This window comes from Cavia porcellus, unplaced genomic scaffold (assembly GCF_034190915.1).
Source record: "Cavia porcellus strain 051 isolate PalLab524CR breed Dunkin Hartley unplaced genomic scaffold, mCavPor4.1 scaffold_38, whole genome shotgun sequence".
Classification (NCBI taxonomy): domain Eukaryota; kingdom Metazoa; phylum Chordata; class Mammalia; order Rodentia; family Caviidae; genus Cavia; species Cavia porcellus.
This window is the reverse complement of record NW_026947521.1, coordinates 5527270-5555071: the sequence shown is the minus strand read 5'-3', so window position 1 is coordinate 5555071 and position 27802 is coordinate 5527270. Positions and strand designations below refer to the sequence as shown.

The following is a 27802-nucleotide window of genomic DNA, read 5'->3' as shown; positions in this document are numbered from 1 at the left end:
CTGCGAGTTTTCATTTCTGTCAACTGCAGGCGTGTTCAGCTGGGAAGGACAATGTGCAGGCCAAGGGCTCCCCTCCTGCGTGCTCCTCTTGAGGCTGTGTGACAGTCTGTCCCAGTCCCCTCCTCCCTTCCCCTTTGCTTTGGCCATGCAGGTGCCAAGGGCCCCTCTTCTGTCCCTCATGCTTTCCGTTCTTTGCCGTGGTGAGCCTAGGGTGTGGACTCTGTAGGGAGGGTATGGCCTTCAGTGGATCTCAATATGAACCTGCAGGCGCACGTTGAGCATCACAGAAGCCACGATGTAGAGGTATGGGAAAGTGATGCGCAACCGCCAGGCCAGATCAAAGAAGAAGAGCAACCTGCGAGTCAGCCTCTTGCAGAAGACCCCATAAGAGCGGGCGAGGGCTGAGCGCGAGAGCCAGACAGCCAGGTCCGACAGAACTGCCGCCATATAGAGATGTTCTCCGTGTCTCCCGCCCACCCCTGGTCCCTCCCTTCCTCTCCACTTCTCCCCAGCCTCGGCCCCACCCTCTGGCCCCCACTCTGTGAGCTCAAGGATTGAGGGAGGCAGGCGGCAGCATGACATCACAAAAGCCCCTGGGTTGATTTCTTGATGGCAGCCATTCTTTCTTGAGTGAGATGGAATCTCAATGTTGTTTTAATTTGCACTTCCCGATGACCATTGATGTTGACTGTTTCTTCATGTATTTATTTGCCTTTTTTATTTCTTCATCTGAGAAGTGCATATTCATCTCAGATGTCCATTTTTGGATTGGGTCTTTGAATTTGGGGGTCCTGTAAAAGACATAGTTCTATGTTTACATTTCCCTTTCCACTACTAGTATCCTTATTGTTCAACTTCTAAAGGTTCAGTATGAGTTCTGAGTTAAAACTTAACACTATCAAAAAATTCTCCACCAGACAGATCTATGCAAAAAATTTTTTATAACAAAGATGCTTATTCTCTGCCACTTCTATCTTTTTATAGTTAGTTCGTATTTATCAATTTAATCTTATTCACATCTTCCTTCTACTTGTTTGCCTTCTTTTGCCTAATTCCTTCATTTAGTTATATCGTAAGTTTTGCCAAGAAAGAAACTTGACCCTAATTTTGAAGTTCAACAGTTTTTGCTGTTTTTTGTGACGTTAGGGATCAAACCCAAGGCCTGAGAATGCTAGGAAAGGACTGTACTTTGAGTTATCCTTAAACCCACTACTCAACTTTTCAATTTTAAGCAAAGAGTGTAGAGTAAATCAACACTGAGTCACTAAATAGTTGTGTGTCACTGCTATTTAGTCAGATGACTTAACCTTTCTGAGCGTTGGTTTCCTCATTTGTAAATGTAAATACCCCTATCACTGAGGAATATTTTCAGATTAAAGGGGGGAAAAGAAAATTAGACTAATTGGTAAACAATTTGATAACTGTTAGTTATATAGAAATTTTTTGTTATCAAGTAATGAGCTCACAGGCCAGTTCAGAACTCTGTAACCAATAGCACTATAGATACTTCCTAATTCTGTCAATTCAATAAATGAGTACAGATGACATTTTTTAATATCTTGCACTATTGTTTTTATCTATTTATTTGTCCTACCGATTGAACTCCCAAGGCCTCTGAGCTATGAGATATAATCAAATTATACAGTGAAATTATTAAACATTCTTATTTCATGAAAGAATAAAGCAAAATTTAATAAATAAGAGAATACAACAGTTCCTACCCTGCATATTATTATCTTTACAGTAGTTACTCAGAGTACAAGACATAGGGGCTGAGGGTTTAGCTCAGCAGTATAAGTGCCTGTCCAGCAAGCGCAAGGTCACGGGTTCAATCCCCCATACCAAAAAAAAAAAAAAAAAAAAAAAAAAGACATATACCAAAAAGATTTATACAAAATACAAATCGATAAGAAAACAAATCTTTCAACAAACTATGATAAACTAGTAGTACAGATGAGACCAACTAGGATATATACAGAAATTTTTTTAATGAAACTTGTAATTTGGGGAAGTATATGAACTTTTTCCTATTTTCTATTTATCTCTTTTCTATTTTGTTTTGTATTTCTCACATAAGAGAAACCATGCAACATTTGAACTTGTGTCTGACTTTTTTCACTTAATATTATATTCTAAAAATAGCCCAATCAATGATCAAATGAATTGAACAGACATTTCTCAATACAAATAAGCTAGGCACAGTAGTGTATCCTTGTAACACCAGCACTATAGGAAGCCGAGACAGGAGGAAAGTTTGAGCCCAACTTGGGCAACTTAGCAACTTAGATTCTGTCTCAAAATGAAATAAAAAGAATTGGGGGTTTACCTTAGTACAAACCCCTGGGTTCAATACCCAGTACTACAATACCAAATCAAACAAAACACAACCCAAATGGCCAATGAGTATATGGAAATATGTTCAGCATCTTTTGCCATTAGAAAAATGGAGCAAAATAAAAGCAACACTGAGATTCCATCTCACTTCATCAGAAGACTTTATCATTCAGAATACAAAAAACAAACGCTGGTGAGAATGCGAGGTAAAAGAAACACTTATACACTGCTGGTAGAATATAAGCCAGTACAACCCCTATGGAAATCATAATGGATGCTCCTCAAAAAACTAGAAATGTAATTACCTTATGACCCAGCTACATCACCCCTTGGTACACACATGAAAGAATTAAAGTAATAGTATAGGAATACCTTGTACAAGGAAGGAAAATATAAAGATCAGAGCAGAAATGAATGAAAAATAAATTTCAAAGTTCACAGAGACGTTCTAACAGTTCTGTAATGCCCTAGAAGGAAGTAACATTTGACTGCAATAGAAAGCTTACAGTATATTTCAAGAAAGGAGCTGCTACATTTCATTTAAACACATAGCTACAAGCAGAAATGAGGGCTACTATAGCTTATATCAATTGTATCACTGATTTGAAATAGGACAGTGACCATGCTGATAATGACCATAGGTGTAGTAACTTTACATTATTTGAGATTTCTTACATGCCAGGCAGTATCCTGAGTGTTTTGTATTTGTTATTAATCCTCCCAACAACCCTATGAAGTGAATACTTTTATACTACTTGATATATAAAAAAAGGAAGGTTGGCAGAGCTAGATTTCAAACCTAGATAAGAGTAAAAATTTTAAACATCTAGTACCACAGCAACAAATTAGGTGCTGACAATAAGACACCTAATGTTTCAGCAGTCAGAGCTATTCGGGTATCTGTGTGGGAAGTGGAGTGTCATATTCTCTCAATTGTACAAGCTAAAGCAGGAAGGATATAGAAAAAGAAAGGATTAAATCTCATGGTAGCAATTCTTGAGTTTTCAAATACTAAAACTCATGACACTACCAAATTGAGCATGGCCTGTTTGGGGCATAATTAGAGTTCTCCAGAGTAAAAGCTCCCCACCTGTTTCCCACCTGACACACAGTGATGGATGAGGGCATTAGAAGCTGAAGCTACATGCTGTCATATGTTCCACACACCTCTACAGACATGCATAGGCCTACAAAGCACGCCCGTGACACCAGCTGCACCTCTACACTGCCTCACCTTCCTCAGGGGAACATATTAGAATGGAAATGAGAAAGAGCAGTAATAAATTGTACTCATATCAAGCAAGTTAATATTAGTATTTATTGAACAATGGTATTATGCACCAGTCTTATTGAAGCCCTTTGCTACTAGTAATCCAAAAATAACATTATTTCTATTTTATTTCCATTTTACAGATGAAGAAACTAAAAATAAATAACTGGCTGAAGATTACACATAAGAGAAATGGTAGTAACACAATTCCTACAAAGAGGTCTGGATGCAGATCCTCAACTCTTAAATAAGACATGAACTGTTTGTCAGCTTTCCATGAGGCATGACCTAACAGGAAGGTACGCTGGGAATTTCAGCAACTCCATGTAAGATGTAAAGCAAAAAGATAAGAACTTTGGCCTCTGCTGGATAATCTTAAAAAGTTCCTCGGGTTCAGAAAGAATGGCTCATCATCAAGAGCTCAAATAATAAATGCTGGTGAGGCTGCAGGGGAAAAGGAGCCCTTCTACATTGTTGGTGGGAATGTAAACTAGAACAACCCTGGAACTTAGCATGGAGGTTCCTCAAAAACGCAACTATAGAAATTCTATTTAACCTAGCTATTCCCTTTCTAGGAAGGTTCTTGAAACAGTTAAAGATATCATATTGCAATGGCACATGCATATCCATCTTTAGAGCAGCACAATTCATAACAGGTAAATCTTGGAAGTGGCCTATATGTCCATCAATAGATGAAGAGATAAAAGAAATATGGTATTCATACACAATAAATAAAAAACAACCAACACAAAAATTGTAGCTCACAGCTGAACTAAATTCCCAAATCAGTTATGAACACATCTTTTTATTTTCCAGATTATTATTCATTTGCACTTTATCAGACACTGACATGAAAGAACCAAAAATTAGCCAGGTATGGTAGTGCTGGCTATGCTCCTAGCCCCCATGGAAGCTTATGCAGGAGAATCACAAGTTGGAGCACAGCTGGGGGGTGTAGCTGGGAATGTAGATCAGTATAAAGACCCTAGGTTCAAGCCTCAATACAAAAAAAAAAAGAAGGAAAAATTTAAAAGTTTAGCTGAGCAAACTGTCAAACACAGGAGCTATAATTTGATAGACATAAAGATGTACACCAAATTATTCATTCCTAGGATAGTTTTTCTGATTTGGATTAGAATGTGAGAGACCTAATAACAAACATATTTAGAACTAGATTACAATAAATTGTCACCAGAAGCATCTTCTTTTAACCATTACTAGATAAGATCTCGATTCTCTTTCCCTTGTTTCTAAGCACAAGAAGCTCAAAATGGAACAGAAATAAGCAGAAGCGTGTGTGTGTGTGTGTGTGTGTGTGTGTGTGTGTGTGTGTTTTTATTTCTTGGACTTAGCAATCCTCCTGCCTCAGCCTCCTGCATGCTGTGATTACTGGCATGTGCCACCATGCCCAGTCGAGCAGAGGGTATTTAAAAACTACATATCTAATCATCCAGGAGATAACCAGATCAACAGGGATGAGAAGAAACAAGTTCCCTCTTCCCCTCTTCTTTGCCCTTAATGAGGCCAATCATTGTATCCAATCAATAGATGCTTCATTTTTCTTCTGGACTAGATGTCTGCATCATCACTGCATAAATCTTTTTTAGTAATATACTCTAAACCTCCTCTTACTAAAAATTTTAGTGTTTACTGTCATATAGAGAAAATCATTATTTGATCTGATTATCTTTCTGTCACACATGTTAAAAAATATTCTAAGGTTTTGGGGGAAGGTAAAAATGAGGAAATATAATGAAAACAAAACCATTCCCAGTGTGTGTCATTTAGTTAATGGTGTTCTAGTACATAGCATTCAACTGCTTCCTAAAGTTACCACATTTGCTCCCAGGAAACAGTAAAACAGACTTTCACACAGCACATGTTATTTTACATGAGGCTTACTTATTCCACTTGGGATAGATAAAAGGAAGTCACTGTACTGAACAATTATGCTAACAAAGGGGAAATATCCAAATTTTCAATTGTTACAGATGATGACTCAGTGAGTGGCCAGTTACAGAAACTCAATCAGAGTTGATGCTAAAAAAAGCTAATGCTCTCATGAAGACCACTGAAAAGCTGTTCTTGGGGGATGGTCTTTTGCATCATATTTTTGTTTAATTTCATTATAAGAATTATAAGAATTACAAAGTACTGCATACCTCACAGAGGGAGATGATGAATTCTGACCATTATAGAAATTGAGAGCCCTTGTTATTTAAGGCTCTTCTGAATACTAGGACCACATTTTAGTAATATTGCTACTTTGCCTCCAATGAATTTGTATTGGTCTCTCAAATACTTCTGATTTTTACATTGACAGATTGCATATAGTGAAAAGTTAAATGTACCTCCCAATATTAAAAAAAAACCATTTATTCTAAATAAGGGTAGAGATATTGAAGGGTTGAACATCTTTTCAAGTAAGTTAAAACACATTTTTTTATGCATGATACCTGATGAACAAGATATTCATAGTAAATAAAACTAGAAGAATGATAGGCAATCCTATTGTTTGACTATATGGGAAAATAATGATCAAACAGTTCTTACATTCCAGTATAGAAGTTTTTTGAAAGTCAGGGTCTTATTATAGTCATCTAAATGGGCCTTAAACTTCTAGCTTAAACCTGCCAGGAGCTCATGATATTCCTGCCTCAACTTCTCAAATGCTGGGATTATAAGCGTATGCCACCACATATCCTGTAAAGTAAAATAGTACAAACTAAGTATAGTAAGCGTAATAACAGCTTTCTGTTAGTTAGTTCTTCTACACAACTACAGCTTTTGAATTTAGTACTTATGTGGTATCAGAGTATCAGGCCCTATACCAGTGATGGTAAACCTTTTAGAGACCAAGTGCCCAATTTGCGACACAAAACTCACTTATTTATCACAAAGTGCCAACACAGCAATTAAACCTGAATACTGAAATTTTTCTTTAGAAAAAACAAATGCTTCTGGGGCAACTTGGCTCGCATGCCAACAGAGAGCTCTGCCTGCCCACTGTGGCACACATGCCATAAATTCCCATGATGGCACCTGTGCTAAATCCAGACACAAAGATGAAGAAGATTTAGTTTCCATTCATGTCATCTGATAATCAAAACCATAGTAAAAAGGGCAGGATTACCTCATCTAGCCTGTGTGACCAGTTTACTATACTAATTATAACTGGTTTTTAAACTGTATCCCTACTATATTTAGTATGGTATCAATTAAATATTTTAAAATATATGCTTGTGCACACACATACACACACACAATGGGAGAAAAAAGTACCAAGTTATTATCATTTAATATATCTGGATGGTAGAAGGACAGTTCTCTCCTGTAACATATTCTGTATTTTCCTACAATAAAAATTAGATTTTTCCTATCATAAATGCCATCAATGTTTGAAAGATAGATACGTGGTATAATATGCAATATCAAACTATACTCCAGGTCTTTAGCCAAAAGAATTAGAGAGAACTCATTATATATAGCAGGACTCAGTTTCCTAGTCAGAAAGTAAATCCATAAAAACTCACACCATAAAATCTCATAGAAAATTAAAGAAGATTAGCATGTACTTAGTTGTAAAGCCCTGTACATATCTCCCTTTCACAAAAGAATATAGAACATATCCTTTCTCAGATGACAAAATGTCTTGCTAGACATTTGGAATGTAAAACTGAAGAGAACTACAAGTTGCCTTTATAAATGGATCAAAATTTCATTAGGATACATTAAAAAATACATGTGAGATGACATTAAAGAACTCAAAAGTCCATCTGCTTCAATTAGAAACTACTGTGTCTCTAGATTATTTCTATGCCATTGATGGCATGGTTTACACAGTCAGATGCTGTCGTTCTACAGGCTACATTTGTGTAGAAAGGGGTGAATCAGAAACAATTTAAATGTGGCCATATACTGAATAGAAGAAAAGAGGTTATCGAACTATGCCTTTCTCCTCTCTCTCTCTCTCTCTCTCACCACTCTCTAGGAGTCTACTAACTCTCTCATAGAACCTAGAAACCAAAAAGTTCTTACAATTTTAGGACCAGTAGTTGAAAAAAGATCTGGCAGTTTATTTGAAATATTAAATTGTGGAGTTTGTTAGTACTGTGGATGCAGCCAGCTCCCAATTGGCAAATGATGAAAATCAAGAATAATGCTGTAAAAATAATTTTTCAAGTCAAGGAGCAAAGTGGCACTATGAAGATAGTTTCCACTGCTTCTCACATACCTTAAATCTTCTTTCATACTCCCACAAGCACACCCTCTGCATAGACAAATAAAATCCAAAAATACTACTGCATATCTGTCAAGAGGCAGTTTTTCATCTTCTTCATATTCAATTCACCATCTCAAATTATTTAAAAATTCTAGCAGGACATCTTGCTTTATAATAGGTAACCAAGTCAATTTTGAAAATTAAGAGAGAAGCTCTAATTTTAAATAATGAAAAGTATTCCTGTTAACCTAAAGTAGATGAAGTAAATAAACTGGAGGACTACCCACCTCCATTTATTTTTAAGAGTAATATTTCTACTATACTTTATCTTACATGACAAATACATGATTCTATGTTTAGCAGCATTTTAATCACTTGTCAAATACTAAAAACCCTCTGACATAGGTACTGCTGTTACCCCCATTACAAATGAGAAGACTAAGGCACAAAGAAAGAAAAAAATTTCCTCAAGGTTGTAACAACTTGTAAATTGCAGAGGTCAAATTCAGACCCAGGCAGCATGGATCCAGAGTCCATGTTCTTAACCACAGTATTATGTATAAGTACTCTCAGAGAATGATATGCTCATGAGAGCCCATAGGTAAGCACTCAACAAAAAAATCTGCCACACAAGAAAAAAACGTGGACAGAACAGAAGTAGAAAGCTCCTTATTCAGTCTCAATACATTACTATAGGGCTGGGGATTTAGCTCAGCGGCATAAGCACCTGCCTTGCAAGCGCACAGTTTTGAGTTCGATCCCCAGTACCAATATAAAACAAAAAAAAAAAAGAAAGAAAAAAGTCAATACATTACTATATATTTCCAGTATATCACTTTGTATTTCCTAGCAGCATTTTTTTTCCTTGTTCACAAGAGTTCCTTTTCCTTTAATTAACTCAGTGCATGGGATTTTCTAGAAATTGAAAAACCTTAATTTTAAGATAACTAGTCTCTTAGCATTTTTAGAACACTTTAATTAAACACTAGTATGTCAAAATTTATATATATTTATGTGTATGATATATATTCTGATTTTACCTCAGGACCTCATAAAGTAGGTACGAGTATTATTCCCATTTTACAAATGAGGACACTGAAGCATAATTAAGAAACTAACTTAAGACCACATAGCTAGTAAATAGCTGAGCCATGATTCAAATCCAGACAATATAACTCCTGAAACTAGAACTCTTGACTGTTCCTGGAGGGCAAGTTTATGAGCCACTGGAAAGATACTGCTTGGCTTAGTTTCAGATGACGATGTTACCATACATTTAATTTATTTTGCCTTTACTCTGACTTATACAACTGAAGCTTTTAGACTCTTATGGTTTTTTAAAATTTTTTTCATTTTAGAAATTAAAAGAGGACATAAAGCAGCTCAGAACAATTTAAGCAACGCAGTATTTCACCACAAGATAACTCGATATATCAATAGCTACCATAATGTTTCTTTCCTTGAAATAGTTGAGTATACGATTATACACAATAGTATCAAACATAACGGAATAGTATAAAACCATTAAAGAGAATGAGAGTATTACAGGGCATTCAGAACCAAATAACAGAAAACGAAAAATGCTTACTATATTATCTCATTGTCCATAAAAGATTTGTTGATACTATCACAAATAATAAAATTCAATAAGATACAACATTATAGAACCAATGGAAACAGAAGAACAAAAGCATGGTAGGACTTCAAAAAAAGGTGATATTAAATCAGCATTGGCTATTATAATGTCTTGTTTTCTTCAAAATAGCTGTTCATACCATCATACATAATAAAATCAAACAACCTAGGATAAAATCATTCCAGCTAATGAATGGGAACATTATAAGGCTCCAAAGTAATGTAATGGGGAATCACGATTACCATAAACTCTTATGTACTCTTACCATTTCTTACACTAGGGAGATTATACAGTATTTATACATGTGAGTTTGATTTATTTCACTTATAAGTATGGTCTCAAGTTGCATCCATTTATTTATAAATATCTCAATTTGATCATTCTTTTTTTTGTTTGTTTGTTTTGTTTTTTTGTCTTTTTCCTTTTTATCGGTACCAGGGATCGAACTCACGACTGCCTGCTTGCAAGGCAGGCGCTTATGCCGTTGAGCTAAATCCCCAGCCCAATTTGATCATTCTTTATAGCTGAGTAGTACTGTACTGTATAAAAATATCACAACTTTTTTGTCCATTCCTCAGTTAATGGACACTTAGGTTGTTTCTAAGATGCGGCTATTACAAATTGTGCTGCTATAAACATGGGTGCACATATATCACTGTGGTATGATGTTTTCAGTTCTTCGGGGAATATGACTAGAAGCCGAATAGCTGGATCAACTGGAAATTCCAATCCCAGATTTTTGAGAAATCTCCAGACTGACCTCCACAATGATTGCACTCCACAATGGTTGCACTCCCACCAACAGTGCAGGAGAGTTCCTTTTTCCCCACAACCTCTCCTTTTCTTTTTTTTTTTTAATTTTATTTAAGGAGAAAAAGAAAAAAAAAAAACAGAAAAAGGGTACAAGTTATACAGAATTTCAAAAAAAAATAAACACTAGGAAATCACTAGTTAATAGATTATATATTGTCATCTTAGAAATAGTTGTTCAAGTTACAAAATTAAAGCATATAAAGTGGACAGTGAGACTGCAAACAGTTCTGTTCAATGATCCAACAAAAACTCAGTAATATGGTTATCTATCTTATACGCTTAAATATACATGCAATTATATCCTTTAGAGCACTTTCTTTTCCTCTCTTTTCTACAATGACAATTACACATTTTGGGTTTTATTACTCCCACAGTTCTTATTACTTTTTTTTAAGAGAATAAAACCAAATGTAACATAACAAAACAGAGACAAATCAAAATGATGGACATAGTACATAATGTAGAAACAAAATACAAGGTGATCAACAATGGTTACCATAATGCCTCTTGCTATCTTAAAAAGAATTGCCTATATCATCAGTTATAATAAAATTGAACAAAACAGTAAAGAACAAAACCAATAAAACCAAAACATTGCAGACATTACAGGACTTCAAAAGAAGATAATAGTCAAACCAGAATGGGCATCATAGTGAATCCTACTGTCTTCACCGTTGTGGCCTACACTCTCAAAGTTTGTACTATCAAGCAAAACAGAATAGAGTAAAATCAGTCAAAACAAGATGGTAAGAGCAATACAGGGTTTCAAATCAAGTTAATAGGAAATCAAAGTGGGTTACTATAATATATCCTGCTATTTTTTATTTATTTTTCCCTTAATTAAAAAGATAAAAATTAAAAAATAAATAATAAAAAAGGAGATTGAGATAAAAGACGATATAACAACAAAACAGCACAGGTCAGAACATAACCATTTAAGCAAAACAGTGTTTCACCACCAGATATCCCAACATAAAAGTAGTTACCATAGTGTCTCTTTCCTTGAAATCTTTGAGTATAACTTCGTAAACTGTAGCATCAAACATATCAAGACAGTGTAAAACCATTTAAGAGAATGACAGTATTACAGGGTATTTAGAACCAACTAACAGAGAATGAAAAATGGTTTCTGTATTATCTGTCTATAAAAGTTTTTGTTTATGTTATCACATATAATAAAATCCAATAAGATACAACATATTAAGAATGATGGAGACAGAAGAACAAAAGCTTGACGGGACTTCAAAATAAGATGATATTAAATCAGCAATAGCTATTATGATGCCTTGTTTTCTCCAAAATAGCTGTTCATACCATCCAACCTTCTCTGCCTCATTTCTATTGAGCTCTATTTCTGTCATTAGTTGTCAGTTTGTCTTCTTCATTTCGCTTTCTGCTCCATTCACTGTGGCCTCTCTGTCACTGTTTCTAGAATCTTGGTATTTTTCTTTTTTAGAATGCCCTGCAGTGTTCTGTAGAGTTGAATTAGTGGTTGCAAATTCCCCTAGTTCCTCTTTATCCTGGAAGCACCTTGTTTCTCCATTAATTTCTAGGGACAGTTGTGCAGGATATATTAATCTTGGCTGGAGGTTATTGTCTTTCAAAGCTTGAATTATTTTGCCCCACGCTCTTCGTGATTTGATGGTTTGTTCCGAGAAGTCTGCTATAATTCTGAGGGGTGTTCCCTTGTAAGTAATCTGTTTCTTGTCTCTGATGGCTTTTAATATTCTATTCTTACATTGGACTTCTGCAATTTTGATTATTATGCCTGGGTGTAGCTCTGCTTGGGTTGTAGGTGGCTGGGGTCCTGTATACCCCATAAATCTGAGTATCTTTACCTTTTCCCATATTAGGGAAGTTTTCCTTGATTATTTCTGTGACTAGCCTTTGCAGTTCATTTGTTTGTATCCCTGCTTCTTCCTTTACATTCTTAAGTTATATAGATCCTATCATTCTTCTATCTTTGTTTCCTTGTTATTTTTAAGAAGGTTTTCCTTTCATGCTCCCACATTACAAATCTGTCCTCCAGTTCAGATATTCTATCCTTAGTTTCTTTCAAGCTGTTATGCCAGCTTTCAATAGAGTTTTTATTTTTAGTATCCTGGTAATCTCTTTGAACCTGCTTCATGTATTCTATGATTTCTCTATTTTCTCCATCAAACAATTCTCCCCTTTTTTCTGTTCTTCCATTCTACCATCTGTTTTCTCTTGGGAGTTGCTTAGCATTTCTTTAACTATTCTACTTATATCTTGCTTTACTTCATTAAATACTTCACTTTTGAACTCGTCTATGAGGTCCTGGAGATATTGCTTTATGTCTATTGGTGCCATTCCTGATACTGCATGTTTTCTGTCCTTATTCTCCTTTGCATTTACCTTTCCTGGATCAGTGTTCTCAGGATTGGGGAATGAGGACCCTTTCTTATTGCTCCCTTTTCCCATACTTTTTGTTTCTTACATACAAGCATATATAGGAGACTCAGTTTCTTTCTTTGTCGGTTATAGTTTGTTTGAATCATGCCGGCTAGGTGTTCCTGCCCACTGCAGTGTACTAGGGAGACAACAGACCAGAGCAGCCTATGCTGAGTCTGCCTCTCCAAGTCAGTCAACCTGCTGCTGAAGGCTTCACTGCATTTAGGGTGCACTGCCAGGCACAGGGACCTCGTTTGGGCTAGCCTACTGGGTCTTAGTCCACGGCATCACCCAGGTCAAGTGCTCCCCACCAATCCCGCTTGAGAGGGGAATATGTGACTGAAGTCACTGCAGCATTCTGATCAGGCTAGTATGCCCGGTCCCAGAATGTCCTCTGTTGGAGCCGCATAATCTATGAAAGGGTCCCCGTTCTTCTCACTGCAGGTCGATGCAGGGCTCTCCGCCAGGTCTGCTCTCAATTTGGTTCACCGACTCCCACTGTCAGAGCTTTCACATCTCTATCTCTGCTGTGCCGATTCAGATGCAGCAGCGGCGACAGGAAAGTCAAGCCTCAGTTTGCAGAGGCACGGGTTCCAGTTCTGGGACCGAGACTTCAGCTGTTCCAATCGTAGCACCAGGATTGCATTTCCAATTGTTTTCTCTCAGCTTAGTTTGCTCCTGGGTCGGAGGTTATACTCCCCCCTGCTTAGGACTCCCCACACCGCACCATTCCTGGAATCTAAGCTGGCTATCTCAGAGAGGCTCCGTAGCTGCCATTATCTATCCGCCATGTTCTCCCGGAAGTCTCTGTTGGTAGTTTTCTTGATCCTTGCCATTTGTTCTGGAGATGGAATCTCAGTATGGTTTTAATTTGCATTTCTCTAATGACCAGTGATGAACATTTTTTCATGTATTTACTTGCCATTTGTATTTCTTCATCTGAAAACTGTATATTCATCTCAGATGCCCACTCTTGGATTGGGTCTTTGAATTTTGGGGGTCTGATTTTTTTTAGTTCTTTACATGTTTTAGACAGAAGTCCTTTGTCTGAGGGACAGCTCACTAAGATTTTTCCCCAATTTGTGGGTTTTCTTTTCACTGTGCTGGAGACTTCTTTTGACATGCAGAAACTTTTTAGTAAGACATGATCCCAGTTATTGACTGTGGGAAGTATTTCCCATGTGGTTTGATTTCTGTTCATGAATTCTCTACCTACCCCTATGTCTTAAAGATTTTTACCCAATTTGTCTTCCAATAGTTTGTGTTTCTGTTTTAATATTCAGATCTTTGATCCATTTAGATTTTAGTTTAGTACATGGTGATAGGCATGGCTCTAGTTTTAGTTTTTGGCATATGGAGAGCCAGTTTTTCCAGCACCATTTATTAAAGAGACTGTCATTCTTCCAGTGAACATGTTTGGCTCCTTCATCAAAGATACGGTGTTTGAGTGTGTTGGTAGTTGTGGCTGTATCTTCTAATCTATTGCACTGATCTTCAGATCTGTTTTTATTTCAATACCATGTTGATTTTATTACAGTTGCTTTGTAGAATAACTTCAAGTCATGGATTGTGAGGCGCCCTGCCTTGGCTTTGCTGCTTAGAATTGCCTTTGCTATTCTAGGTCTCTTCTGGTTTCAGATGAGTTTTAGGAGTGATTTCTCTAGATCTGTGAGGTATGTTGATGGTATTTTCATGGGGATTGAGTGAATCTGCATAACAATTTTGGGAGAATGGCCATTTTCACAATATTTATTCTTCCTACCCATGAACAAGGGATATCTTTCCATTTTTCTGAGATCCTCTTCGATTTCTTTTTCAGGATATTATAATTTTCCCCATATAGATCTTTTACTTCTTTCGTGAGATTAATACCTAAGTATTTCATCTTTTGGATGCTAGTGTGAAGGGTGTGGGTTTTCTTATTTCTCTCTCAGTGATTTTGTCATTAGTGTATATGAATGCCATTGATTTTTGAGTATTGACTTTATATCCAGCTGAATTTTATATCCATTGCTGAATTTATTTATTATATGTAGAAGACTTTCAATAGTTTTGGGGGGTCTTCTATATAGAATATCATGTCATCTGCAAATAATGATAATTTAACTTCCTCTTTTCTTATCTTTACCCCTTTTATTTCTCTCTCCTAATTGCTCTGGCTAGTATTTCCAGTAGTATGTTAAATAGGTGCAGTCATAAGGGACATCCTTGTCTTGTGTCTGATTTTAAAGTAAAGGCATTCAGTCTTTGGCCATTTAATATGATGCTGGCTGTTGGTTTGTCATAGATGGTCTTTATCATATTGAGGTAAAGACCATCTATTCTAATTTTCTGTAAGGTTCTTATGAATGAGTGTTGGACCTTATCAAAAGCTTTTTCTGCATCTACAGAAATGACCATGTGATTCTTACTTTTGGCTGTATTTATATGGTGGATTAAATTTACTGATTTACGGACTTCCGGGAGAACATGGCGGACAGATAACAGCAACTACCGGAGGCTCTCTGAAAAACTAGGCTCAGAAGCCAGGTATGGTGCGGACTAAAGAGACATAAGCAGGTGGAGTTATGCTCTGCTGACTCAGGAACGAACTGGGCTGAGAGAAACCAACTTGGAATGCAGTCCTGGTGCTAAAACAGGAACAGAAAAGTCTCGCTGCTGAGGCTGGACCCTGCGCCATTGGAAGCCGCGATTTGGGTTTCCCGCCGCGCGGTGGCTGGCTGCCTCTACATCGGCTCGGCAAGGAGAGAGACGCGCGGAAACTCTGAGAACGGGAGTCTGCGAATGGAGTCGAAAACAGGACGGGCAGGGAGGCATGTTCTGACTTGTGGCGAAGTGAGTGAGAGAAACTGACACACCACCACAGTTTGACTCCAGCGGACTTTCTGGGCCCGAGCAGTCCTGCGGGAGCAGGGTGCAGTGGGGACTCCAGCCACACATTCCCCTCTCGGGCGGGATTGGTGAAAAGTGCCTGGCCTGCGTGACGCTGCCGGCGGACCCCGTAGGCTGGCCCAACCCAGATCGCAGAGCCTGACGGAGGCCGGGAGGGGCGGGCCCCCGCGTAGGCTGCCTGGTGCGCAGCAGTGAGTGGGAACACCTAACCGGCGCAATTCAATCAGGCTGTGGCTGACAGGGAGAGAAGCTGGGCCTCTCATATAAGCTTGCATATATAAGGAACAGAGAATATGGGAAGAGGCAGCAACAAGAAAGGCTCCTCGGCCCCCAATTCTGAGAAACAGGCAATAGCGGACACCGTACCAATACACATAAAGCACCATATAGAGAGCCTCATAGACCAATTCAGGAATGAAGTTATCAACGACCTGAAGCTAGAAGTATGCAAAATAGTCAGAGAAATGCTAAGCCCCACCCAAGAAAAAACAGATGGTGGAATGGAAGAACAGAAAAAGAGGGGAGAATTGTTTGATGGAGAAAACAGGGAAAGCATAGAATACGTGAAGCAGGTTCAAAGGGACTACCAAGAAACTAAGAAGTCTATCGAAGACTGGCATAACAGCTTGAAAGAAACTAAGGACAGACTATCTGAACTGGAGGGCAGAATTGTAATATGGGAGAATGAAATGAAAAACTTCTTAAAAATAGCAAAGAAACAAACAGCAATAATACAAAGACAAGAAGATGATAAGAGGATCCATAACTTAAGGATTAAGAACATAAAAGAAGAAGTAGGGACACAAACAAATGAACTACAAAAGCTACTCACAGAAATAATCCAGGAGAATTTTCCTAATTTAGCAAAAGGTAAAGATTCTCAGATGTATGAGGCATACAGGACCCCAGCTACCTACAACCCAAACAGAGCAACACCCAGGCATATAATAATAAAAATTCCAGAAATTCAATACAAGAACAGAATATTAAAAGCTGTCAGAGACAAGAAACAGACCACTTACAAGGGAATACCCATCAGAATTACAGCAGATTTCTCTGCACAAACCATCAAATCACGAAGAGTGTGGGGGGAAATAATTCAAGCTTTGAAAGATAATAATCTCCAGCCAAGATTGAGATATCCTGCACAACTGTCCCTGGAAATTGATGGGAAAACAAGGTGCTTCCAGGATAAAGAGGAACTGGGGGAATTTGCAACCACCAATTCAACTCTACAGAGAGTATTGCAGGATATTCTAAAAAAAGAAAAATACAAAGAATCCAGAAATAGTGGAGGCCACGACTAATGGAGCAGAGAACAAAGTGAAGAAGACAAACTGACAGCTACTGACAGAATAAGAGCTCAACAGAAATGAGGCAGAGAAGATTGGATGATAGGAACGGCTATTTTGGCGAAAATGACATCTTAATAGGTAATACTGATTTAGTATCATCTTGTTTTGAAGTCTCATCTAGCTTTTGTCCTTCTGTCTCCAATGGTCTAAATAGGTTGTATCTTACTGGATTTTATTATGTATGATAGTATAAGCAAAAACCTTATAAAGACAAGGAGATTATACAGAAACCATTATTCATTTTCTGTTAGTCGATTCTAAATACTCTGTAATGCTGTCATTCTCTTAAGTGGTTTTACATTGTTTTGATATACTTAATGCTACAGTATACGAAGTTGTACTCAAGGATTTCAAGGAAAGAGACAATATGGTAACTACTTTTAGGTCAGGATTATCTGGTGGTGAAACACTATTCTGCTCAAATGGTTATGTTTTGATCTGTGCTGTTTCGTTGTTATGCCCTCTTTTATCTCAATCTCCACTCCATTATTTACTTTTTTAATACTTTTTAAAAATTTTTTATCCTTTTAATTAAAGGAAAAAAATAGCAGGATATATTATAGTAACCCACTTTGACTTTCCATTACCTCGATTTAAAGCCCTGTATTACTCTCACCATCTGGTTTTAAACTGATGTTCCCCTATTCTGTTTTGCTGGATAGTATCAGGTTCGAAAATTTAGGCATCAGCTGTGAAGATAATGAGATTCATTATAACGCCCATTCTCGTTGACTTTTATCTACTTTTGAAGACCTACAATGTCTCCAATGGTTTGGCTTTGTCGGTTTTGTTCTTTACTGTTTTGTTCAATTGTATTATAACTAATGGTATAGGCAATTCTATTAGAGATAGCGGGAGGCATTATGGTAACCATTGTTGATCACCTTGTATTATGTTTTCACATTATCTATTATGTCCACCCTTTTGACTTGACCGATTCTGTTCTGTTATGTCACATTTGGTTTTACTCTCTTCCAAAAAAGTAATAAGAACCGTGAGAGCAATGAAACCCAAAATGTGTAATAGTCATTGTACAAAAGAGAGGAAAAGAAAGTGCTCTAAACTATATAACTGCATGTATATTTAAGTGTATAAGATAGAATATGATATCATAGAGATTTATTGGATCATTGAACAGAACTGTTTGCAGTATCATTGATGGAATGTCCACTTTACAAGCTTTAATTTTGTGACTTGAACAATTATTTCTAAGATGACAGTATATAATCCATTAACTAGTGATTTCCTACTGTTCATTTTTTTTTCTGCAAATCTGTATAACTTGTACCCTTTCTCTGCTTTTTTTTCCTTTTCTCCTTAAATAAAATTAAAAATTAAAAAAAAAATTTACTGATTTACATATGTTGAACCATCCCTGCATGCCTAGGATGAATCCCACTTGGTAGTGGTATATAATCTTGATGATTTGCTGCATCCTGTTTGCCAATATTTTACTGAGGATTTTTGCATGTGTGTTCATTAGGGAGATTCACCTGTAGTTCTCTTTTTTAGTTGGGTCTTTCTCAGGCTTAAGTACTAGAGTAATATTTGCTTCTAGGAATGACTTAGGAAGAACTGCTTCCCTTTCGGTTTTATTCAAGAGTTTGAGGAGTATTGGCATTGTCTTCTTTGTATTTCTTGTAGAATTTCACAATGAATCCATCTGAGCCTGGGCTCTTCTTTGTAGGTAAGGACTTAATTACATTTTCAATTTCATTAATAGAAATTGGGTTATTCAGCAGTTTTACATCTTCTTGACCCAGCTTTGTTGTTCATATGTTTCTAGGAATCTGTCCATTTCTTCTGTGTTACTGAACCTATGAAAGTAGAGGTTTTTGAAACAGGTGTTGATGATCTTCTATATTTCCACAGATAGACTCTTTTTTTTTTTTTTTTTTTTTTTTGTCTTTTTCTTTTTTTATCGGTACCGGGGATCGAACTCACGACTGCCTGCTTGCAAGGCAGGCGCTTATGCAGCTGAGCTAAATCCCCAGCCCCCACAGATAAACTCTTATGTTTTCTTAAATAAGCTAACTAAATCTTCTTGCCTTATTTTATAAGGGCCAAGTTGTATTCTATGGTTCAACTAGCATTTCCATTACCTACTATGTGCTGGGAACCATGTTGATCAAACAGTCTTTGCACTCAACACAAAGGTTCATCCCATTGGCATATAAACACACTGAAGTTCCTCATATCTAATAAATTCAATCCCTTGAGACATAAAAATATAGACCAAAGCTTTGCCAACCATTCAGTGGCAAAGCTGAGATGGAATCCTGTGATCATTCACCCCCATCCTACAAAGTAGATATACCTTTTTAAGTTTCTAAAACATAGCTTTTAGAACATAGTTTCTAAAACATAGCTTTTAGTTTCTAAAATTGGCATCTAAATCATTACTAGAAAATGACATTCACCTGCTTCATGCTATACTACTTCTTATCAGCTGACAATAAAAGCCCACCCACTTTGGATACAAATTAAAGTGGTTTAACTAAAACCTCAGTTTACTAGGGTATGTGTTTAAATTACTTCTAAAATTCTAAAATAATATTTTGTGTTTAACTTTGATAACCAAAATGGTAAGTATGAATGTCTACAATCATCTATCATCTATAAAAGAAGCAGGGTGGGGGAAGCATACTCATATAAGCTTTTAAGTCCACTTTTGCTTGATTTTATGTGGAAACATGTGATATATATTATCTTCAGTTGCATTCTATTGACTGTGAAATGGTGGCAGAGAAGTAGTAGTTTAAAAGTCAAGTGCAGCAGAAACACTCCTGACCAGGTCATTGAGTGGCTTCATTGATAGCCAGTAAACTACAGACACAATTATTAACCCAACACTTTATAATGAAAGGGGAGCAAAAGGAGAAGCAACCTAAGAAAGCGAGGTCAACATACGGAGAACTTTTGCTGGTTGATAATTACTAGTATGTGAAACCTTGACACATTTCCCAACTGATACAAGCTTACACCAGTGTTTAAAAGCAGCTTGTGCATGTTGGAGCCTATCATTGTTTGGTTTGGTCTATGTTTTCTAACAAGCATCACCAGTACTTTGTACCACTATCTAGTATTTCCCTTCTACTGCTATTCTTTTTGTAAGCCTGTGATTTGTCTTACTGTAGAATGCAAATTTATGGAAGAAGAGAGTAATACTAACCAGAAGTTGGTATCTTGCAAATAATAAGTATTGAGTTAAGTATTTATTAATGATGGCTATGAAGTCTACCCTGTAACTACATGCAGCTCTTATCATGCAGAACTACTCCTCATGTCATCTGTGACTGGAATGACCCATGGTCAACCCTTGTACTTCTCTTTCCCTAGCTATGTTCATCCTTCAGGTGATCTTTCTGTACTGACAACTCCCAACATATCCAGCCTGGGCCATTTTCCTCTGAAATCTAGATTCAGATGTTCAACTGCTGACAAGACATTCTTGTCTGCATGTCTATTAGCTATCTCAGAGATATAACCTGAATGGAACAGAACTCCTGTACTCTTCCCACAAACCTGTCTGCTCTCTCCTGAACCATCTTCAACGCCATTCTTGCAGTTGTTTAAGCTGGAAACCCCCAAGTTATTCTTGATTCCTAAGATTCCACACGGAATCCATCAGTAAACCTATTTGGATCAAAATATACCTAATTACAGAAAAAAGATATCAGTATGAACGTGTCCTTGGTATATACAGAAATAGATGTGCAGTGCATGGGGGCAAGGTGTGTGCACGTATTACTCCCTTTTCTCTGTCCACTAAGAAAAGCTATGAGGGATGACACTACAGTAGCAATAAGCATGCCTACCTTTCACATCTTGGCTTCAAGATACCATTCTCCAACTATAAGAACCAGAACAACCTTGAAGAAATTATCTTAGGACTGAGGCAGAAAAAACAAGCCCAAAGCATCCAGTAGTTCCCAGAGAGTAAAGAAGTGAGACTATATACACACAAAAGATAGGAACATATCAAAAGGACACAGAGGTCAACCAATAAGAGCTCCCCATGGCCAAAGCTAGAATAATCTAAGCAAAATAAATAGGAATAGCATTAAACTATAACCCTAATAATACAATAAATGCCTATGAATTTGGACTCATAAATGATTAGACAAAAGACAAACCTTCCTCACAGAAGAACTCCAACTAATAAATGTAAGAACAATGATAAAAACAAAAAATTACCTTATAAACACCATAACAATAATTACTGCAAACAAAATCTACTGATGAATGCTGAAACTATTAGAGAGAAACAGGATGCTGGCAAAGTCCTAAGTTTTCCCTCCCAAAATATTTATCAGCCACTGTGGTAGTTTTAATATATGTCCATGAATTCGTTGCTACTCCTCCCTCCAGGAAGTGGAGTTTAATTCTTTTCCTCTTGAGTGTAGGCTGGACTTAGTAATTTGCTTCTTGTAACCAGAGTAACTTCCCAGTGGGGAAACTTAGCAGATAAAACTTTAAGCAAAATAATCACCAGTTATTTGCTATCACATGCCTCCTGTATGATGTGATAAAGACATTTCACCTCTATGGTATTCTTCAAAAATCACACAATCCCACTCTACTCATGAAAAAACAACAGATAACCTACACTGAGGAACAACTACAAAATAACTGACAAAAATATAAGAGAAAACCAAGAAACTCATACATTAGAAGAGACAAAGGAGACCTAACAACCAAAACAATGAAGTATTCTAGTTAGGATGATAGAATGGAGAAAGGATATTAGTGGAAAAAATGGTAAAATACAAATAAGATCCAAATGGTGCTTGGAGCACCAATGTCAATTTCTCAGCTTGATAAATGCACCGTGGCTGTAAAATGATAACAGAGGAAGCTGGCATATACATGGTAGTAGTTTGTAACAGGCGTGATTTTGTTCCAATAATCTGGAGATATTTCTGATTTTCAGAGCTGGGGACATGGTACTGGCATCTAGTGGACAGAAGTCATGAATACTGCTTAAGTCCTATAATACACATGACAACCCCTACAACAAAGGATTAGCTAGTCCCAAATATCAAGAGTGCTAGCTAAGGCTAAGAAACACTGATATAAAGGTACTCTATGTCAGATCTGTGCAACTTTCCTGTCCATTTAAAGTAATTGCAAAATAGAAGTTACAAATATATACAGATCCAATTGCCTCTGATTTGCTGGTCCAAGACACAACCTCTCAACAAGGTTTTCAGAGAGCCTCCTACTTCATCTTTTCATTCTACTCTTTTTATCTCCTTACACTAGTTTCAGTACTACAGTCAAAAACACAAGTCCATTCATATCACTTTTCTAGCCGAAACCCTGTCATGGTTCCCTTCTCACATGGCCCATAGGCTCTGCGATCTGGACCCATTATCTCCCAGACCTTACCTTGCTCTCCTCTTCAGTTCACCCCAGTTAGAGCACCTGGGTCCTAGGATTCCAAGGATGTAGAAACGCACCCTTCTGCTTCAGGATCTATGCAAATGTGTCTTCTATTTAGTATGTGCCTTATATTCCCTTTCAAGTATTTGCTCTGACCAAATCCTTCCCAGACACTGTCTTTTTAAATATACACACTCTGGGATTCTTGCTTTACTTTTCTCTACAGCTTTATCAACTCCTAGTATACTATAATAACAGATGCTTGGCTGTTTAATTCACTACTATAACCTCTGCCTCTAGAGTACCACCAAGCACATACGTGATGCTCAATAAACATTTCCTGAATTAACAACAAACCTCTAAAATTCTAAAAATTTAAAATTTAAAAATTCTAAAAATTTAAAAATTTCAGTCTGTCTTTTTGCTTCACATTAACCTTTCACACTCCCATTTTCTCCCAGTCAGAACATCCCCTTCCAGGTTTTCGGCTACTGATCCAGCCTAGAATCCAGTTCATTTCAGTCCCAACCTCAGTGTCATTAATTTTCTCAACCAACTGTCCTTTGTATATCTCTACCAAACAGAATCAGCAAAGCAGTGGATAACAACCAAACTCAAATTGAACCAAGGCTTGAACACCAACTGTTCATTTTTAAAACTAGAAGGGTAACAATAATAAAGGTTAGGGAAACAGTTTCTTCAGATATTATCAAACTAATCACTATTGGAGAAAAACAACCATGCAAATTGGTAACCATTACAAATCCAAAATCTATAACCTCAAGCAGTTTCTCAATACTTTGTTAGTTTCTTAGTCATGTATCTGTCTGCCTCTTCCCCCAATGCCCTTGTAAAATTATTATAAACTCCCATACTCTTTTTAAGAACCTTCATTCCTTGGTAACCAAAAATGAACACGTCAACTCCTTCTCTTTCATGCCCCATCAGTTTCAAACTTATTTACACTGCCATCCATCTTTACTTCCCTCTTTTCTGATCATTGCTAAGACAACTTCCTGCTCGGGCCAATTTTTTTTATCTATGCCATGCAACCCATCCTCCCCTTTCTGCCTCTAAATCATTGCTTCCACCAATCACATTGGTCTCTGTCTGTCTCCATCTATCTGTCTGTCTCTATTCCTCCTCTGAAATTCTTCCTCTCCATTGGTGGGATTTCTAATCCCACAAGCAGGCCAAATACCCTTGTAATTAAAAAAACAAACTTCTCTAATCTTCTTTTCTATATTTTCCTTCAGAGTCCTTTGTTTACAACACTGTATTCTTCTCAATTAGTTACCCTTTTAGCTACAATCTAGCTACAATTCACTTTTCAACCCCCTGAATACATTACAATGTAGCCAACTTCTCTAGCTACAACTACAGTTAAAACTCCTTAATCTCACATCCCAGAGATATTATGTACCCCTTATCTTACTTGTCCTTTACAAGGCAGGATATTTGGGGGGGTTGTAGTTCTGAAGCAGAGTTTCACTATGGAGTTCAGGCTGGCCTTGAACGCACTATGTGATACAGGCTGGCCTCTAGCCTCAGCCTCCCAAGTGTTTAGGTTATAGGCATGTGCTACCACACCCAACAGGATACACTGTTGAATATCCTCCCACAACTTCCTGTGACAAATTCCTCAAAGTTTCCTTTTATTATCTTTGGTCTGTCTGGCACAGGTGGCTAGCTTCTCTTCAGCTACTGGTTCCATCCACCTAGCAGCTCACAAATACAAGAATCCTATCATTAGGCTGGGCATGGTGGTAGACACCTGTAATCTCATCATTTAGGAGGCTGAGGCAGGAGGATTGGCAAGACTTCAAGGAAAGCCTAGGCTATGTAGTGAGTTCAAGGACACCCTGAACTACATAGCAAGACTGTCTTAAAAGAGACTCATCTTTCAATCCTTCTCAATTCTATAATCAGATTACTCTATCTTATTAATACTTGCTAAATCTCTGACATCCCTCTCCCTCAACATCATCCCTCATTCGCATCAAGAATAGCTTTCTAAGTAGTATTGCTTCTAGTATTGCTCCTCTCAAATTTAGCATTCAGTTCCTTGCAAATAAGTCTGAAATCACAGCATGACTTTCCTTCTTTTGAACTAAATTTCCATAGCCTTCAGAATGAACCTAAAACTTCTAAACTTGGTTTACAATCTGTGATTTAATTATTACTTCATTTGCCTTTATTCTAAATCTATGTGTTCACATGTGGCTATGAAGTATGTAAATGAGCTATTCCAAACTGAAATGGGCTACAATTTTGAAGAGGTAGTATAAAAAATGGAATATCACACATCTCAGTATTACCATACCACATTGATTGCATGAAGAAATAATATTTTACATATATAGGATCAAATATTATAAAAATGTATTCATTACTTTTTAAAATATGGTTCATTAAAAACATTTAAATTACATAGAAGACTTAGGTTTGTGCCCTGTATTGCAACCTGATGGCACTGGTAAAATATATCATTTCCTTCCGTTTGAACCTACTTAACTTGTGGATTATTCAAGAGTAGCTCAGATATCCCTCCAAGACTCTAGAACACCACAGTATCAAGAACCTAAGTCTGACCCCTCCTCTGTGTTTATATTCATAGGAACCTGTGCACACACCTATAGCAAACCACACCATACAGTAATTGCTGGTTATCAGCTATCATTTCCTCTTAAACTGCAGCTCCTTGGAAAAAAGAGCTATAGTTTTCCATATTCTCAATTCTATCACCATACCTGGTATGTAGAAGGCCAAGGACCATTTGTCAGACAAATGTGAACTACCTAGTCCCACCCTAGAAGTTAAAAGGAAAGCACCTAAACTTTACCAGGAGCTCTAGTAATAAAAAGACAAAGGGATAGGTTGAATAGGAATCACAATAAAGAGATCAACAAATGAGAAAATAGAGCTCGCTCATCACAAGCACACATACACGTGTATACACACACACACACACACACACACACACACACACACATGCCTCTAACAGTGAAAACAGGGATCTGTCACAGCGATGTGAAACCTTGAACCCCTCACTGGCATGCTGGGGCCACAGTTCTTTAAATTGTTTAAAAAATACATACAACAGGGGCTGGGGATTTAGCTCAGCAGCATAAGTGCCTGCCTTGCAGGCAGGCAGTCATTGAGTTCGATCCCTGGTACCAATAAAAAGGAAAAAGACAAAAAAAAAAAAAATACATACAACAACAACAACAAGAGTATGATTTGGCAGGTTAAAAGCAACTAGAGCCTAGCACCTGTTTCACTTAAGCAGAGCATCATTGCTGTTAAAAACAACAAATCTCTCTTGTGAAGGCAATGTTAATTTCATGATGCTTCACCATGGAGCCATTTAGAAGAGTTATTGTATGAAATGTGCCAATGAATTTATGGCTGATGCTTATTTGGCAAATATGGCTGGCACTGCTAGACGTCAAAAAGCATGTACACAAATAAGCAAATAAAACTTTTTAAGCTCTAAGCCTTAAATATTTACATTACCATAAATGTACTAAGATAATGTTTGTATGAGTATGCATCTCAGGAACACATCTTTTAATGTGCTTATCAGGAAATAGTTACTGAGTGGCATTATTTCTTTATGGGCCTCAGGATAGACACTTAAAAATGAATTCTGCTGGGGATTTAGCTTAGTGGCATAAGCGCCCACCTGGCAAGTGCAAGGTCGCGAGTTCAATCCCCACTACCAAAAAAAAAAAAAAAGAAAGAAAAAGAATTCTGACAGAATGTTAATGGAGTAAGAACATTACTGTGGAAGTTTCTCTGCACTAGCAGTGAGCAAAATGAACAGTCTTAGTATCTGAACAGTTTCAAGCAATCTTATCTGTTCCTCTCACCAAAACACTTCTCCCAACACTGAAATCCAAACATCAGTGTCAGCCCCTAAACAAGGGGGAGGGGGTGGTCACACATTAAAAGCTTTCAAGAAGATTCTGACATATTCCCCCACCATAATATAGTCACATTATTCCCTAAAGACAAAAGTATTTTCCTCTTCCCCTCCGTGAAGGGGGTTGTTTTTTCCCATAGTTTGTGAGTTCGTCTTTAGCCGCCTAACTCCATAGCAGAGGTATGAATTCTTCCTTAATTTAACCTCTACACTGAGGCTATGAGTTTCCATCTCCGAAGCTAAGAAAATGTACTGCACCTGCCATTATAGTTTACTAAATGAGCCACCAAAGAGAAAAGCCAGGCACTTCGAAAGTAATTAGAGTATTCAGCGAATTGAGCCATCCAGAAATGTTCTGAGATTACAAAAGGAGCCATCGTGAAGTGAAAATCAAGATTGCTCAGGAAAGTTTTACCCTTGTGGATAATTCACTTCCTTTTTTTTTTTCCACTTTCACACTGCAGGGAGCAATAAGGGTTCTCGCACTACACACATTACTACATCAATTCATTTATTAGGGAAAAAAAAGACACTGTGGCTGGGGTTTAAAAAAAATAGCAGGTAGGCCCCAAAACAGAATCCTCAAAGCAATTACAATTCAGATGAAAAGCTGCCCGCGTACCCTATCCAATGACCTAAAAATAGTCTTTTATGTAAGTCTCCAAAAATTTAATTCAATGTATAATCTCACCACATTCAACAGAAGCAGAAGAAAAACGTATTAGGTTTTCTATAGTAAGGCCAATAAGGATGAAATCATAGTTTTCCTCTAACTCATCACCATCATCGCCAGCCTTCCAACAACTCCATTCCACAGCTCTGATTCCTAAACTTGGATCTTAGAAAAGCAACGGATTGAGGAGTACCATGGGATGGGGAGGGCTCCTCTTTCCCGTCGCTGTCAGCAGTCTTTTACGGAACCAGAGGAGGAAAAAGAAACCCGGCTTCCAGACGAAGGACGCACACAGCGGGGACGCGGGATGGACGCGCTCCCCTCCCAGGGAGGAGAGAAAAGTTGCAAGGACGGATGCGTGGAAGGGTGAGGGGAGGGAACGGAGCCGCACCACTTAGACCCAAGCACCCAGCCAGCTCCCAACCAGCTCCCAGCCAGCCTGTACTAAGGGGGCTCAGTCTTGCCGCCGCCATCCAGGCTCAGCGGTTCACCAGGCTCGGGAACAGGGAGACTGCGTAGCCCTGGCAGCAAGAAGCCCTCCTGCCCCAGCCTCCCGCGCCCGCTCCAGGACTCACTCTCCCCGCGCCGCTCAACCGCGCCCGGGCGTCCCCGCCGCCGGTCTCAACTTTGCCTCATTTCGGGGGCACTGGGAGCCGGGACCAGGCGGGCGGACCCCGGGGGACGCGAGGCGATGGGCGAAGGCACGCTACAGACTGCCTCCGTTACCTGAGGGGCGCGCTCGCCGCCGCGGGGACCACCATTGCCGCGCGTCCGCGCTCTTCCTGCTGGCCGTGGCCGCGCTGCCGAGCGACTGACACTAACAACAAGTAAGTATTGTAACTCTCGCCGCCGCCGCGTCCGCCGCGCGCTCCCGCCCGCCGCCTG

The 27802-nt window shown here is 38.0% G+C and overlaps 2 protein-coding genes across 13 annotated transcripts in view; both read right to left on the bottom strand.

The window, feature by feature from the left end:
* Peak1 (pseudopodium enriched atypical kinase 1) overlaps window positions 1-27802 on the bottom strand; it is a 305892-nt gene extending 278090 nt beyond the window's left edge. For 8 of the 12 annotated variants that reach the window (XM_013145603.3, XM_013145602.3, XM_013145604.3 and 5 more), the window contains exon 1: window positions 27644-27802. The gene's annotated coding sequence lies outside the window, so the exon portion shown is untranslated. Of the gene's footprint in view, window positions 1-27492; window positions 27620-27643 lie in introns of those variants that run through there. The other 4 variants (XM_063243509.1, XM_063243515.1, XM_063243516.1 and 1 more) reach the window with 3 other exon arrangements.
* On the bottom strand, window positions 63-27779 carry LOC111755148 (small integral membrane protein 10-like protein 2A). Its single transcript, XM_063243518.1, has 2 exons — window positions 27644-27779; window positions 63-791 (listed from the first exon to the last, which is right to left on the bottom strand). The coding sequence occupies exon 2, from the start codon at window positions 580-582 to the stop codon at window positions 241-243; it is 342 nt and encodes a 113-aa protein (XP_063099588.1). The 5' UTR covers window positions 583-791; window positions 27644-27779; the 3' UTR covers window positions 63-240.